At 46.5% G+C, this 14918-nt stretch overlaps 1 protein-coding gene across 1 annotated transcript in view; it reads right to left on the bottom strand.

The window, feature by feature from the left end:
- ACSF2 (acyl-CoA synthetase family member 2) overlaps positions 1-14634 on the bottom strand; it is a 36062-nt gene extending 21428 nt beyond the window's left edge. The window contains exons 1-9 of the mRNA XM_066565651.1: positions 14487-14634; positions 8919-9114; positions 7071-7199; positions 6058-6111; positions 3401-3519; positions 3013-3175; positions 2515-2610; positions 1463-1611; positions 722-813 (exon numbers count right to left, since the gene is read on the bottom strand). Of these exons, the coding sequence (XP_066421748.1) occupies positions 722-813; positions 1463-1611; positions 2515-2610; positions 3013-3175; positions 3401-3519; positions 6058-6111; positions 7071-7199; positions 8919-9114; positions 14487-14572 (1084 nt within the window). The 5' untranslated portion in view covers positions 14573-14634. The remainder of the gene's footprint in view (positions 1-721; positions 814-1462; positions 1612-2514; positions 2611-3012; positions 3176-3400; positions 3520-6057; positions 6112-7070; positions 7200-8918; positions 9115-14486) is intronic.
- Positions 14635-14918: the final 284 nt, after the last annotated feature.

The raw sequence follows: 14918 nt of genomic DNA, 5'->3' as shown, positions 1-14918 counted from the left end.
ACAGAGCAGCCCTTTTGGGAGAGGGTAGATCCCAACTGCCACCTGTTCCAACCTAGGATGACAGAGCAAAAGAGCAGGGTAATAGATAAGCTTTGGTGGGGTACAGGATGAAGACAGGATTGTTCTGCACATAGCAGAGATGATTAGGTAACTTGCTAAAATATTTCCTTATGCTCCAGGACCACCTTCTCTCCGCACTATTATTGCCTCAAAAGGACAGGTGGTCTGCCCAGCTATTTCCAAGGTGGGCTGGGACAAGGGAGGAAGATCCTCCAGCACATGGTATCACACCCTCCAGCATGAGGATGAATGACTTCAGAAACAAGCAGGAAACTTCAGATTTGAGAAAGAAATCCGAGCTTGGCTCTGCTTTACGGACTGCACTAGTCTGAGACACAGAAAGCATCTGCTGCCACATGGTGGTGGTTGGAGAGACAAGGAAAATCAAGCTCTTCCTGACTCCTCCCCTTGCAGCTAAAATAGAAAGGTCCTTCCCTAGATTGCCTTCAGATGAAGGAGTCCTAAAATACATAATGATGGAAAGATTCCCCAAGGAAAAGAAGTGTAGCATCAAATTAACAGGGGAAACCCAAGGCTCATGCAACTAAATTCTTCCCATCAGAAGAGATGTGTGCTCACAAAACTAAAAATATGGCCTCCCAGCAGGGAACCAGGAATATCCTGGTTCTCAGGATTTTTCCATTTGAATTCTGGGACTTACCTCCCCGGAGAGTTGACAGGTCATAGGAGTCAAAGTCCGGCTGGGAGAGTATGTCTATGAACATGGTGGGTGTGCCAAGGAGGAAGGAGCATCTTGAGAAAGAAGGGATAAAAAGGCAAAGCTGCAGAGGGGGAAACTGGGGGCAGCCCTAGCCCAGCACCCATCCCGTCCTGTCCCATCCCGTCCTGTCCCATCCTATACTGTCCCATCCCATCCCTCCTGTCCCATCCCCTCCTGTCCCATCTGGGGCTGCAGAGCAGCAGCATGGAGGCAGGCACAGCAGATGTGCTGTTCATCAGTATACACAGATATACATCTGCATAAAATACAGAGACATTTGTACATGTATGATGCAGACAGCATCTTTTCTTTCCCAAGCTGTACTTGAGGAACAATATGGAAACACTATCCCAGCAGCAGAGCTGGACTTGGAAAAGGAGGGCAGGTGCTCAGCTGTGAAAACACAGCAGCCACAGCAAACCAAGACAGCACTATGCTTCCCAAGCAAAGCCCTATGGTGACAGGAAGGATTCCTTAATTTCAGAAGAAGGATGACACACTCCCAAGCACAGCTGAAAAGGCAGACTTTGGTTCCTGAAGTGCCTGGGCAATTGAGTGCAGCAGCAAATCTGCTTCTCCCACTGTGGGAAGGAAGAGCACAAGCAAGGTCCTGGCAGGTGGGGCAAGGGAAGGAGCAGAGTCACGAGCCAAGAACTGCTCCTTAGCAAAACAGGCTCTCACTTCTCTCGAGACACGGCCTCCAGCACAGCCTTGCCCTCGAAGCTGGGTGATGAGAAGATGCAGGAGGTGCCATGCAGAGCCATCACCATGCAGCCTCCCACCGACGCCAGGCAGTGGTAGAGAGGCGCAGGGAGCGCACAGCGACTCTCCTGGGATCAACCAGAAAACAGTGAGGAGAGGAGACCTCCCAGTGTGTGTCCAGCTCATCTCCCTGCTGAAGAGCAAAGATCTGAGCAGTGACATTTTCCTGATCCCCTTGGCTGGAAATCTGACAGTCCACTGTGCTCCTGTTAGTTGAAAACACAACTGACATATCCTGCCTTTAATAAAAATCAGCTTGGGAAGTTTTTAATGTCAATATTTCATCCTGTAATTTTGCAATGTCTCTTCTTTGCTGGACTCCTTGGTCTGCTATTGTTCATACATTATATACCAAAAGAGACAAATGGGAGTGCTGTGACAGGCATGAAATGTGCAGGATTTGGCACATGCTATTCATTTTACGTTCTTTTTTTTTTAAATGACCAAAGGCTCTGAAGACTGATTGAAACAACTCATCTATTCTCTGGATCAAAGCTGATGTGTTAGGAATAAGTACTTCAGAACTTCAAAAGAAAATATTTGTCTTTAACATTTTCTTTAAGAAACCACAAAAAGAGAGATCATATCCTGATAAGAGTTATAAGACTGCAAACATGACATGAAACCAAGTCATGTAAGTCAAATTAAAACCTCATCAAAAGAATACAAAGCTAACATCCAGAGTCTTGTAATTATTTGAAATGAGTATTCACCAAAATGAAAAGTAATTAATTTCATGTTTTTCCCCCACAAAAAGATAGCTTTTTTTGCCTAAAAAACCCCCTTCACATGAAACTAAAATGAAAGATCAATGAAGTCCCTTGAAATGCAAAATGTTATGCATGAATATCCCTCAATGTCATTTGCAGTAAAACATCCTGCCCTTCCACTAAGTAAACACCAGCATTCTCCACATGTGGTCTCTCCATTGCAGTGAAGGCCTCCCCAAACCCTGTTCCCACCAAACCCACCTGGTCTGTGATCCCCAGCCTCAGACCAACCAAATAGGCATTATTCACAATGTTCCTGTGGGAGAGGGTGGCTCCTTTAGGGCTTCCCGTTGTTCCCTGGAAGACACAGGGAATTATGCAATAACACCACCTTTTCTGAGGATGAGCTCAGGGGAGATTCCTCCTGGCAGACTCTGGGGCGATCCTCCACTTTTTTCTCCTATCAGACCTGGGAGATTGGTTTTACTTTTTTAACAGCACCTGAATCCCAAAAAATAGCCCAATTTCAGCTGAACAGAGTTCACCTGGCACTGTCTCATCTCCATCAGCCCTTGACAAAGGGCTGAACAAAAAGAATGGAAGAAGGGGAAATGGTAGAACACTTTTTCCATCCTACTGCAGAAGCTGGATCTCAGAGGGAAATGGGAAGAAAATGTGATGTGTGGCATTGCACACATCTTTCCCCGTGCTCCCAGTGAGGAACCCAACCCCAGGGCATGGAGCTGGCAGGGCACCTACTGAAGTGAACTGGATGTTGATGGGCTCATTGCAGGACAGCATCTGCTGCATGGCCCTGAGCTGCTTCAGGTGGCTGCTGTCCCCAGCCTGCACCACTTCATCCATGTGGAAGGTGCCAGGAAGCTTCGAGTCACACATGATGACAATGGATAAGTCAGGTAGCCTGGCAGAGAGAAAAATACCATCAACAATAAAAGAACAAGGAGAAAAGTACCCAGACAGGCACACACCGGTCAGGGCAAACCTCTAGGCCAGGCTAATTTGTTCTCTTCAGATGAGACCTCCTATGAGTCCTTCTTCAGCAAAACCTGTGTTGTGCAGCTGAGGGGACACAAGGCAGGACATGGCTGTGAGGTCAGTGCAAAGACACCAGATGTTCCTAACTCACCTTTTGCTCTTTATTCCCCCTGGACTGGATTTTTCTAGCTCGGGACATGACTGCTTTAGAATATCATAATATTTCTGTGTTTTAAATTGACTGGGAAACACCAGTGCCTTACAGCCAACCTGTGAAGGAAGACAGAAACTCATGAACAGCCTTGTCGGGTTGTTGGTCAGGACATGATAAAGAGCAGCCACTCCCAGTACAGGAACAGGGAGGTTCCCCAATGACTAAAGCAAATGAGCCCTTACAGCTGTGCATTCCCAAAGCAGTGCTGTGCTGCCACTGCACACCAGCATCCCAAGCCTGGATCCAGCTGTGCAGCCAGTGCTTTGCTCTTCCTCAGTGCTGGATTCAGGATGATTTTTGCTGGTCAAGAAATTAGAGCTGTAGCCTAAGGTTCCCTCCTTGCCCAGGATTGACACCCTTCGTTGTGAGCACAAGGCAAACAACTGATTTTTCAGATTATGAGTCTCAAATCTAAAAAAAAAAGCCCAGTCCCAAAATATGAATAAATAAATAAATAAAGTTAAAACAAATTAATTTTTGTTGATCTGCAATGAGGATTTTTGAGGAAATTTGGAAAAACAAGGATTTCCAAAATCTGCCTCTTAAATCAAGCTAAGTTTTTTTTTGTGGAATTTTTGAGGTATTCCTTTTCCTGAGAATTTTCCACCTCTTTTTAAAGCACTAGCTATTTTGAAAATGAAAACATTTTTCATTCAACTCTTACATTTACATAATCCCAAAACAAAACACCTTAATTACTCCAAGAATTTTTGTTTCTTTTTCAGCAGTGAAGATTTTTCTGAATTTGACCCAGATTTTCAAACTGTTTTCATCTTCCAAAAAATTTATTTGTGTCGAATAAACTATTTACATATTTATTCAGCTGTTCTCATTATTTTCCCAGAGTCTGGGAAATAAGGAGACAAAGGCTACTCCAATAAATTATTTGTAAGTACCCTCTGAGCTTTGTCAGAAAGGAAGATAAACATTTGCTCTATTTTCTGGAACAGGCTGCCCAGAACCCAGGGGACTGAGGCTGTTTTGGGCCTCTGCAACTTTTTACTACTAATTCCTTTAAACTACAATTTTGGTTGAACCAGCTCTGAAAAATAGATGCTGTGTGGGGAGAGGAGGGCAGGTTGAAGGGCTGATGTTGTACAAGATAAAGAGTGTCTGGTTGGGCCTCCTCTCCCACATGGTCTCAACCTGAATGGCAGCAGATCTGTCTTCAAAGAATGTAAAATATGAAAACTTGATATCAGTTTGCTTTTACCAAGCCCTGGAAATACAGTAGGAATCCAAGGAATGATTATTCCACACATATTTCCATAGATACCAATCGGACTGCACAGATGGACAGGATCCAACAGGAAAAGCCCTAAAGTCTTCAGAAATTTTATTATGCAAATAAATAAATGCAAACACAAACAAATCCTTAGGGTGATGAGGAACTCCAGAGATCCCAGTGTCAAAGGTGCATAATAAAGCTGGGAATGCTGGCAAATCTGGAAGGGAAAGACAGGAGCAATTCCCAATGGAGCCGAAGCGCATTTCTGCTCTTATCCCATCAACATTACAGATTACATTAGAGAAGAAAATCAGAGGAGATGAAAACAAAAGCCTTGCTGGGGAAAAGGGAAGAACAGAGTTCCAATAGGACAGAAAAGCCCAAGGACATCCAGCCTGGAAGAGATGGTGCTCCACTGCAGCAGTGAGTTCAACCCCTATGCATGAGAACAGGAGTGACCAGCAGGACTGCTGAGAGGATTAAAGACAGGATGCAACAAGAATTCAAACTTCAGCCCAGCAACCCATTACACAGTTACTGATACAAAAGAATTTTGCTAAAAATTATTCACTTTCTAGGCAAAAATAACTTGGGTGGTGCTGGGAACATTCAGAAGTGGCTCTCTCTCTTCTAATATCAGCCTTTCATTTATAGCTGAACAAATCACAATGAAAAAATTAGCTGCTTAATCTTAATTTTTAGCCATCAAATATTTAATAATCTGAATTCCTCATTATTTGAGCAAGGGAGCCTGAACAGTTTAAATTGATCAGTGTTCTGCACGTCACAAACTCAAACCCAGGGAAGTATTCAAGGGTAGATGAAATAGCAGGATCAGACAGCAGAGAGATTTTAAACAGTGGCAATACCTAGGACTTAAAACAGCTTAAATCCAAGGCCAGCCAGCCTTGGACAAACCTGGGAAGGAGAAATCAAGCTACCAAGTAGACTGGTCCTTTCTGAGGTTAAAATGAGGTCCTTTCTGAGGTTCTACTTTCAAGGTTGAGATTCCAGCTGGTGATTTTTGCCCTGGGCAGGAGGGGCAAAGAGGAGGTATCAAGTCCTACATTTTTTCCCCCATTCCCTGGTAAATGATTGCTGACAGTGGGGGCTGGGTTGGGGCAGTACTGGCAGTACCTGGCTGTTAGCAGAGAGAGAGGGATGAGAAGGATACAACAGTTTCCATCAGAGAGGGTGGGTGCCACAGCAAGAAATGTGGCCACAGAATTGCAACTTCATCCCCTGTATACATCCAACACGAGCCCTGCTCTCCAACCAGCTCTTCCCGTACACCCAAATCTTGAGCGGCTCATCTGCACCATGTCCCCACCAATCCCCTTCAACAGACAGTTCATGCCATACGAACCTTCCTGAGCACGAACTCCAGCTCAGAGGCCTGGTAGGCTGGATTCACAGATACCTGAAGAGCCAGAAACAAGAATTTGATCACCTTCTTGCCTTGAACATGCTCCCCGCTAGCACAGACTCCAACAGAAAAGTTCCTCCAGGGTTAAGCCATACTCAGAGCCTCTCCTCCAACACAGAGCTAACAGCTCACCACCACAGGGATTCTGCATTCACAGAAAATATATCTGAATTCTGTGTTTGTGTGAAAGAAAACAATTGCAAAAGAGATTTATGTGAAGCCACATAGTCAAAACAGAGCTTCAGGAACAGAAAACAGACCTCCTGTCTCACAGGGGTTGATCCAGTTATCTAGCTGATCCAATCCACTAAACTAGACCAAAATTCTTGTGCAAGTCGGTTTTCTTGATGGACAATCATGATAACACCTTCTACCCAGCTCTCTAGAGAGTGGCCACTGGAGTTAAGTTCACCCACAGGTTCCTACCGAGCCGCACCCTTCCACCCTATTCGTGCAGACACTGGAATGAACCAGGATGAAGGAAATGGAGCAGAAGGCAGGGTACAGACCTCAACACAGTACACTGCCTAAATAAGGTGTATTTTCATGCAATCAAATGAAAATTGGCTTTAGGCATATGCAGCCTGGATGAGATTTTTAAGTGAGCCTTTGTTCCATGGAGCAATACATTTCAAAGGGATCTAACCAGCTGGTAACTGGTTAGGGCAGCAACATCCCACATAAAAATGGTCCTGTAGAGAAAAGCACATCTCCTATTAACAGCTGTTGTAAGCACTTTTTTTCTCCTCCTCCCTCTGCAGCCTGCTTCCCTAGAGAATGGAGGATGAAGATGCAGAGAGCTGCACAGATCTTCCTAAAATAATTGATTCAGCTATAGATGACATGCCAGGGAAGAGCATGGAAAAACAAACAAACTTTAATCTCCAGTATTTCCTGTTGCTTCTTTGTCTCTATTTCCTTTCCCAATAGACTGCTAAAAGCAAAATCCTTACCAGGATGATTCCTGCCTGGGCAGTTGCAAACTGCATAAGAACCCACTCGTATTTATTGGGTCCCCACATTCCCAGCCGGTCTCCCTTCCTCAGGCCAAGGGCCAGAAGTCCAGCTGCTGCTTGGTCCACCTGAAAAATAGAAGAGCCTGAGGATCACACAGAGGATGCAGTGGGGGATATTGGTCTCCAGGCACTGCTTTCTGGAGAAAAAGCATCATCTTTGTAACTGAAATGCAACAGACTGTGTCTCCCCAGAACAGTCCATCAGCCCATGCCTGCAGCAGCTTCTGAGCCTGGAGCACAGACCAGCCCCTGCTGAGCAGGTTGACTGAAAGCATAAAAATAACAAACCTGGAACAATACAACAAAGTAGGAAGGAAATCAAAATAGGCAATTATGTTGTTGCAAGTTACTTCTTGCCCAAAGACTATTTATTGCCAAGTTTCTCATCAATTCCACTTAGGACCAAGCCTTACCCATATGCTGGGCCCATCCACACTGTTGGATCTACCTCCCTTCTGGGTATCACTTACTTCAAAAAGGATTTGGATGAAGAAAATTCTATCAAGTGATTTTTGACCAGTTCTGGGTTCCTGTCCTCATAAGTCCTGTGAGGAGTGCCTGGGGAAGTTGGAGGGGCTCAGCCTGGAGAAAAGGAGGATCAGAGGGGACCTTCTTCCTCTCCACAACTCCCTGACAAGAGTGCAGCCAGGGGGCAGGCAGAGTCTGCTCCCGGGTAACAAGGTTCAGGATGAGAGGAAGTGGCCACAAACTGCACCAGGCTAGGGTCAGGCTAGAAACAGGAGGAATTTCTTCACTGAAAAGGTAAAATATTAAATATTGGAAAGGATTTCCCAGCGAGGTGTTGGAGTCCCTGTCTCTGGAGGCCTTAAAGAAATGACTGGATGTTGCACTCAGTACTCTGACCTACTTGACAGTGTTGTGATTGGCCAAAGTCTCAGTCTTTGAAACCTTTTCCAGCATTATTGATTCTGTGATTCTGTGATTCTGTGATTCGTTAACTCAAGTTCAGCCACTATATTAACAACTACTTTATTTCGCAGGGTGGTAAGCATGTTTCAGGTTCACAAATGTATGTATAAATACACTGAGGCATTTGGGAAAGGTTTTATAGTTTTGTTCAGTTCTCTGAATTTATAAAATCTGCCTTGTAGGAGATATGAATTTAAGGAACAATTTGATTTAGTTCTGAATTACGGCCTACTTCTTAAAATTAGGGTGAATACAGCTAACCTTGTTTATGTGAATGGATGTGACCAAAGCCACAGTAAGCCTAAAAACCTACCAAACAATTCTTTCCTATCAAAGATCATTTGATACATTTATTAGAAACTTTCCAGGTAGTTAGTCCCTCCATTCCAAAAACAGAACCATATATTCATATATGCACACACCCACACACATCTGTGCTCAATATGATATTGAGCCCTAGCCCTTTACTTTGCTCCACTGCCTTCAGGCTTGGATAAAAATCTTCCCCACACTCAGAACCTCTGATAGCCAGAGTGACTAATCCAAAAGGTGGAGTCTACTCCAATTGAGAAAAGCACCATGACTCAGCCCATAACCCATCAGATAAGTGTGATAATTTTTAAGTATGAATGTTCATGATGGGATGTTAGCATTTTGCATATGCCACCTCCCCCCTTTCATCCCAAGGCTCAGAGAAGGATGAAGGCAGCACATGCCTATCTCTGCACCAGCATGAAAGGCCCCACGCAACTCATCTCAGTCCTGAGCTGAGCAATGAAACTGAAAATGTTTCCCATTCCTCCATCACACTTGCCACTGTCATCCAAACCCCTGAGGGATGAACAAGGCACTCACCTCCTCTTTGAACTGAGCAAATGTCTTCCGAACCCCATCCTGGCAAAAGACCAAGGCCTCGCGGTCAGGAAAGCGCTCCACAGTCTCCTCCAGGCACTGGCCCACGGTTTTGTCAAGAAGGGGAATGTCTGTGGGTCCCTGGATGTAGCTGTTGGTCACCTTGGGAGACACAGAGGGCATCTTTGTGTGCAGGGCACTGGGAAAAAAAGAAGAGGCTATTTAATATAACCTGCCAATACAGTTCTCCCCATCTGGAGGGATTATCAGCCTGCCAATGGCATTGGGAATACCTGATGCACATTCCTGCACCAGTGGGAACCACAGGCAGCTGCTTCAGTGGGTCAAGATCAGGAAGACTTCCAAAGGACTTGGAAAGTTTATGCAGTGGCTTGGGGCACATGGACAACCTTGGTACCCCCAGGGCACGCACATGTGTGTCTATACCAGCAGGCAGAACAGGCAGAGCGTCCATCCCTCCATGGGACACCTGGTGGAGGAGCCTGCACCAGCCCTGTAGAGCTGGCACAGCCTGTTCCGACCATCATTCTCCTGCACTGAAAACTACACAGATATATCAGCATGCCTGGACAGAATATGGGCTCTGCAGTTCACGGAGAGATGGCAACTGGGCTTGGTCTTTCTGCAACATTAAAAAGTATAAATAGCTGTGAAGTAACACAGCCAAATCAGTTTGTAGATAAACTCTCTCAACTGGCTGAAAAGAGCAAACAAATGAGAAAGAGAGAATTAAAATTAAAGAGGTCATTCTCCAAAACAATCAGCAGAGAAGAGTCTAATCCTGCAGAACGAAAACTGTTTAGAAGAGTTCAGAGAAGCTAAGCTGTAACTGAGGTGTCCACAAAGGAATGTTCTGTGTTTACAACAGCAATCAGCTGTACACATTCCATCTCTGACAGCTGGAATGCAAAGAGTTTATGGAACTGAAACAGCAGCAATAAAAAGAGGAGCTACCAGCGAAATGAGGGGGGAGAAGTGCAAAGGCAATACCACAGAAGGGAGGAGATGGCCCCCACTGCAAATTTGAGACAGGTGGGAAGGAGGAGAGCTGGGATGGGTTTGAGAAGTAAAAATCAGGCAGGGTAGAAGCACTGAGACATTGTGCTGGAGGCCAAGGGGGAGGTCAATGAGTCAAGAGAAGCAATAATAGGGAAAACCATTTTAAAATCATTAAGGCTTTCCCTGAGGTCTGATCATTGGTGGAAATGCAGCAATCTCCCCTCGAACCACAGCTCCTGAGCACTGCAGTTCCGACCTTGATTTCTCTCTCCATTTCCTACAAACCACCCTCTACTCCAGCAGCCACCTCCCAACACGCTGTCTTCCTCCCCAGGCAGCCCCCCATGTTCTCTGTCCCTCCTCACTTCCTCTCTGCCTTTCTCCATGACTTCAGCTCCTCCATTCCAACATTAGGAGACAACCAGGAGGGACAGCGCCAAGGTACATTTGTAGAGTGCATAGCACAGAGGCTGTTATAATGCAGTGTATCATGGGGAAATCCCTGCCTTAAAGAGGAAAAATAGCTCAGCCTAAATGCCCATCTACTATAGGATCAATATTATGCAAAGACTTGGTGTTACTGCGACAAATGATTTGTTTTCCTGCCCACAAGAAACAAGCCTGAGCCTGCAGTTACCTCCTATGTGGAGTGAAAGGCGGTGTTCAGAGAACAAAAGCTAGATTTTACCCTCGGGGGAGTACAGCTCCAAGAGACAGTGAATGACCTGACCCTTTTTCCCCCTGCTTTTCGGCAGAGGGAGGATTGTGCAAACTCCCACGGGCTCTGTTCAGACATCCCTTCTCACCAAGCTCTTGGGCAATTCACATCAAGGCTGTAAGACTGCCTGAGGAGGAGGGAGGACAAGTGCTAAACTGAACTTCCTTCTATTGCTTGAAAACTCCTGGGCAAAGCATGTATATAAGCAAGGAGATGAAAGACAGCTCTGAAGAAAGGCCTTTATAAACATCAGTTCTATAAATCAAAAAGTAGAAAAAATTCTCCCTAAAGCAAGGGCAGGATGAATGCTCCTAGGAGAGCAGTAAAAGCCAGTACAGCCACCCACAGCCACTTGCTGGTTGAAATGGAGACTGAAGAAGTCCCTGACTCCTGTCATAGCTCATGAGGGCAGAGGTTGCTCGTTAAAACGCTTAATGGGGCCAGTCACACTCTCATCTCCCTCAAGCCAAGTCATGTCCGGTGTCAGCAGAGCCTGTCCCTAAATTTCCTGCCCAGGAAGGGCTGGAGAGGGCAGGGAGCAACTGCTGACCTGGTTGTGCAAGAGCTCTTCCCCCCAGCATCATCTCAGGGGGCACTAGGAGCCAAGCAGGCTCAGCACGGGGAAAAATAAACAACAAAAGACCCTCACATAAAGAGACTGGGGAGAGGAAGAAATACTACAAAATTCAGATTGAAGAAATTCAATCAGAACCCAAAGTGACCAGCTGAAACAGTCTCCTGCTCTCTGCAGTCAGCCTTCAAAGAGGCACTTGCCCAGCCCTGCACTGCCAGTGAAAAGGGGAATATCTTACACTGTCATGTCTTGACAAAGCATTACACAGATCAGGCTCTCTGGGCTTACTGGCTCAATATTTTCCAGACCTGAAGAGCCAAAAGGTTTCACTGACTTTTCAGAACCAGACTTTTACACTAAATGCAAGAAGGCACAAAGCTCCAGGTTTCATGGTTTGGCTTCCTCCCTACCCCCAAACATGAGGATGATAGTGCATCAAAGAGTAGTAAAAGATATCATTACAAAGCCACATGCTGAGAAATACTGAGAAAATATAGCAGTATTTCACACTGTGAACACAGCTTGCTCTCAGAGGTCCCAAGTATTCACATTTTCAAATTAAAGCATCAGCAAATGATGAGGCTGAAATTAGAGGCTAAGAAGGCTAAGATATCTCATGCTCATAAGCCAGAGTCACTGACTCTTCTCAAAGCAGTAACTCAATTTCTTCAAATGCATTAAGAAAAATTCTCAACTGCCATTGAGTCTGAGCTCCCCAAATTCTGGTCTGACATTCACATGTGCTTCAGCATTTCTGTGTCACTTTGACAGTGGCAGAAGTGAAAGGTGTGGGATAAAACACAGCAGCCTTTTGGAAGCACTGGGGGTTGGGAGTGGAATGAAGGAGGCAGACACAAGATATGTTCATTATCAGCAGCATCATGCTGGAAATCACATAGGGCTGGTCTCCCTCCTACCTACAGCCAGCAGCAAGTGTATGTATCTGATCTGAGAGAATGTATCAAGAGACCTCTAGAAAGAAAGGGTCCAAAAGATTTAGAAATAACCTCTGTGTTCATCTTTGTTACAGAAAACAAGCAATTCACCCTTCACCTCTTCCTACAAAGCATCTGGTGCTGCTGGAGATAAAACAAGACCCATGGTCTGATACTACACCAGCTCTCATTTCCCTGACTCAGCCAAAGGAGAGCAGATAAAACTGTGCTTGCTCTTGGGCGTCAGCACTGTAAACCATGGCTTTTGGAGAGCACATGCCTTTTGTTACCAGCACATTTCAGCAGCAAGACAGCCTGCAAGTGAGCCAGCCTCATTCACAGGCTGTTCATACAAAACTCCAGAACCCTCAAATTCAGCAACGCAGCTCAACAGAGAGACATCAGAGATCTGGGAAGAATGCATCCTCCTCCTTTTCCCTGCAAAAGGTGGGAGAGCAGCCAAATCCCAGCAATCCCAGAGCTCTTCTGCCTGATGGCAGGGAGCAGAAATGATAAGACTGAGGCAAATACTCTGGGCTAATCCTAGGAGCTGTTTGTATTTTTCTCTGAACAGCCCAAATCAACAGTCTGGAGTTGTTGACATAAGATAACCAGCTCTGTTTTCACCTTTAACTCTTTACCAGTCTCTACAGAAATTATCAAAAGGGATGAGAGAGGAAACAAGGGAGTGTACGCTACTGTCCCCTTTGTAATGTGAAGGACATTGACCAGCCCTGTGGTGCCATCACATCTGCACCTGTGGGAAAGGCCCTGCCTTCCCAGAGCCTGGGAATTGTCCCAAATACAGAGTTCATACTTGGAGAGGGTCACAGATTCTGCCAGTTCCTTGGCTCACAGACATCTACCAAGAGCATCTCTCCCCAAAACAAGAGCTTTTGGGTCTTTTCTGTAATATGACTGCAATTAAAGGGTGGTGAAAATTAACTCTGCTCTGTCCTCACTTCTGCTTTAATCTATTGACTAAAGAGTTAATCAGATACTTACTACTTTTTAAAAATATTATTATTATTTTCATTTAAGGAGAGATGAGGTTCCCAGGGTTTTCAGACTCCTCCTGCAGCAACTTTCTGGTTTTGTTTTCCACTGTACCTCTCTGCCCTCTGCACTCTCCCTGCCAAAAGGATAAACAAGCCTAGGAGCAGAATTCAATAAACTTTTTTTATAACATTACTAGAGTTTACTCTCTAAGTACATGCTCTCTCTCTCCAAGGGCTTTGTGTTCTTGTCCCTCAGTTTCAATTCTGGGCTGAAATGAGCTGCAGTGAACGCTGTCATGCTTCCCTTCTCATCCTATTTCCTAAGAACAGATTCTGAGAAGACAATCTTCACACACCTATGATGAAGTGGCTTCAACACTTCACTCCTAATGTCAAACCAGCTGAAAAAACCCACCTAAACCCTGTCTGGGAAAAACAAGGCCACCCGGTTCTTGGAATTGCTCACTGGAAGTCATTCATCCCAGTGATTATTACTCTGAATATCAGCTAATCCTTCAGACCCTTTCCCAAAGCCAGAAACTTCCCATTTCGTTCTTTTTTGTTTTTTTTTTTTTTTTTCTTTTTACAAGAACTTGCTCCAAAAGGCAGCGCTGAAGAAAAGCCAGGCAAAGAACTGGCCTGACTTCCCAAGTCCCAGAGCTTCTTGGTGTCCCAGACCTGCTGGGTCACCCAGCTCCCTGGGGGCTGCAGGACCACAGGGGGACAGGGTCACTGACTGCAAGTCAGAGCCCTGAAGGAGGATGAGGAAGCCATTTGATACATTTCACATTGCTGCAATCTAGATGGAGCAGCTGCACAAAGTTCAGCCCTTGCAATGCCTCCACTTCCCTTTGCCTGCTGTTCAGGACTCATGCCTGCCCCGGCCCACTCCCAAGCTGGGGCAAAGCAGATCCAGGGGATACAGCCTGCCTTCTGCCACTTTGGAGGGGTTTTAGGGGATGCAAGGGTTACACATTGAGACTAATATGCCCTCCCTGCATGCAGCCACTGGCCTAGCTGGACACCCACAGCACTCTGCAGCTGCCCTATAGTCCCTGGCCCCCATCACACATAGTTTCCGTCCTCTGCAGCCTCTGTGCCCTACAGGTCCCCAACCCCAGAGCCCTCTGCCCCCTATAGCCCCCATATCTTCTCATCCACAGCCCCTCGATCCCTTATAGCCCCTATTCCTTCTCATCCATAGCCCCCTTTCCGCTTTTATTCCTATCCCTTTCAGCCCCAGTCCCCTACAGCTACCCACCCCCTACAGCCCCACAGCCCTCCGCCCCTACAGCCCGCACCTCCCGTTCCACAGCCCATCCCTACCTGCCCCGCGGGGCTCCCCACCGCTCGCCCGCCCGGCGGAGGAGCTGCACTGCCCGGGGCAGCGCTGCCAGACGGGCCGTGGCCATTCCTTCAGCGGCGGCAGCACCCGAGCACCCGGCACGCCCCGACCCGGCCCGTTCTGTCCTGTCCCGTCCCGTTCCGCCGCTCGGTGCTCGGGGGCGCTGCGCTCCATGGCCCGCCCCGGCCCCGCTCCGCCCCGCCCGCGGCTCCCCGCGGTCCCGGGACCGTTCGCCGGCCGGGAGGAGGCCCTCTGCCGGTCCCCAGCCCAAGCTGTCCACCACAATTTCTTCCCTGTACATTTCCACTCCATTATCTCTTCTTCCCAGCCTGTTCCACCAGCCTGACTGAACCACTGTTACACCCCGAATAAGCCCCTCCACTCGAATGAGTAGAGATGGACTTTGGTGCACG

The sequence above is a fragment of the Molothrus aeneus genome, chromosome 25, assembly GCF_037042795.1.
Source record: "Molothrus aeneus isolate 106 chromosome 25, BPBGC_Maene_1.0, whole genome shotgun sequence".
Classification (NCBI taxonomy): Eukaryota; Metazoa; Chordata; class Aves; order Passeriformes; family Icteridae; genus Molothrus; species Molothrus aeneus.
The sequence above is the reverse complement of the archived record's forward strand: the minus strand, read 5'-3'. Positions and strand labels throughout refer to the sequence as shown.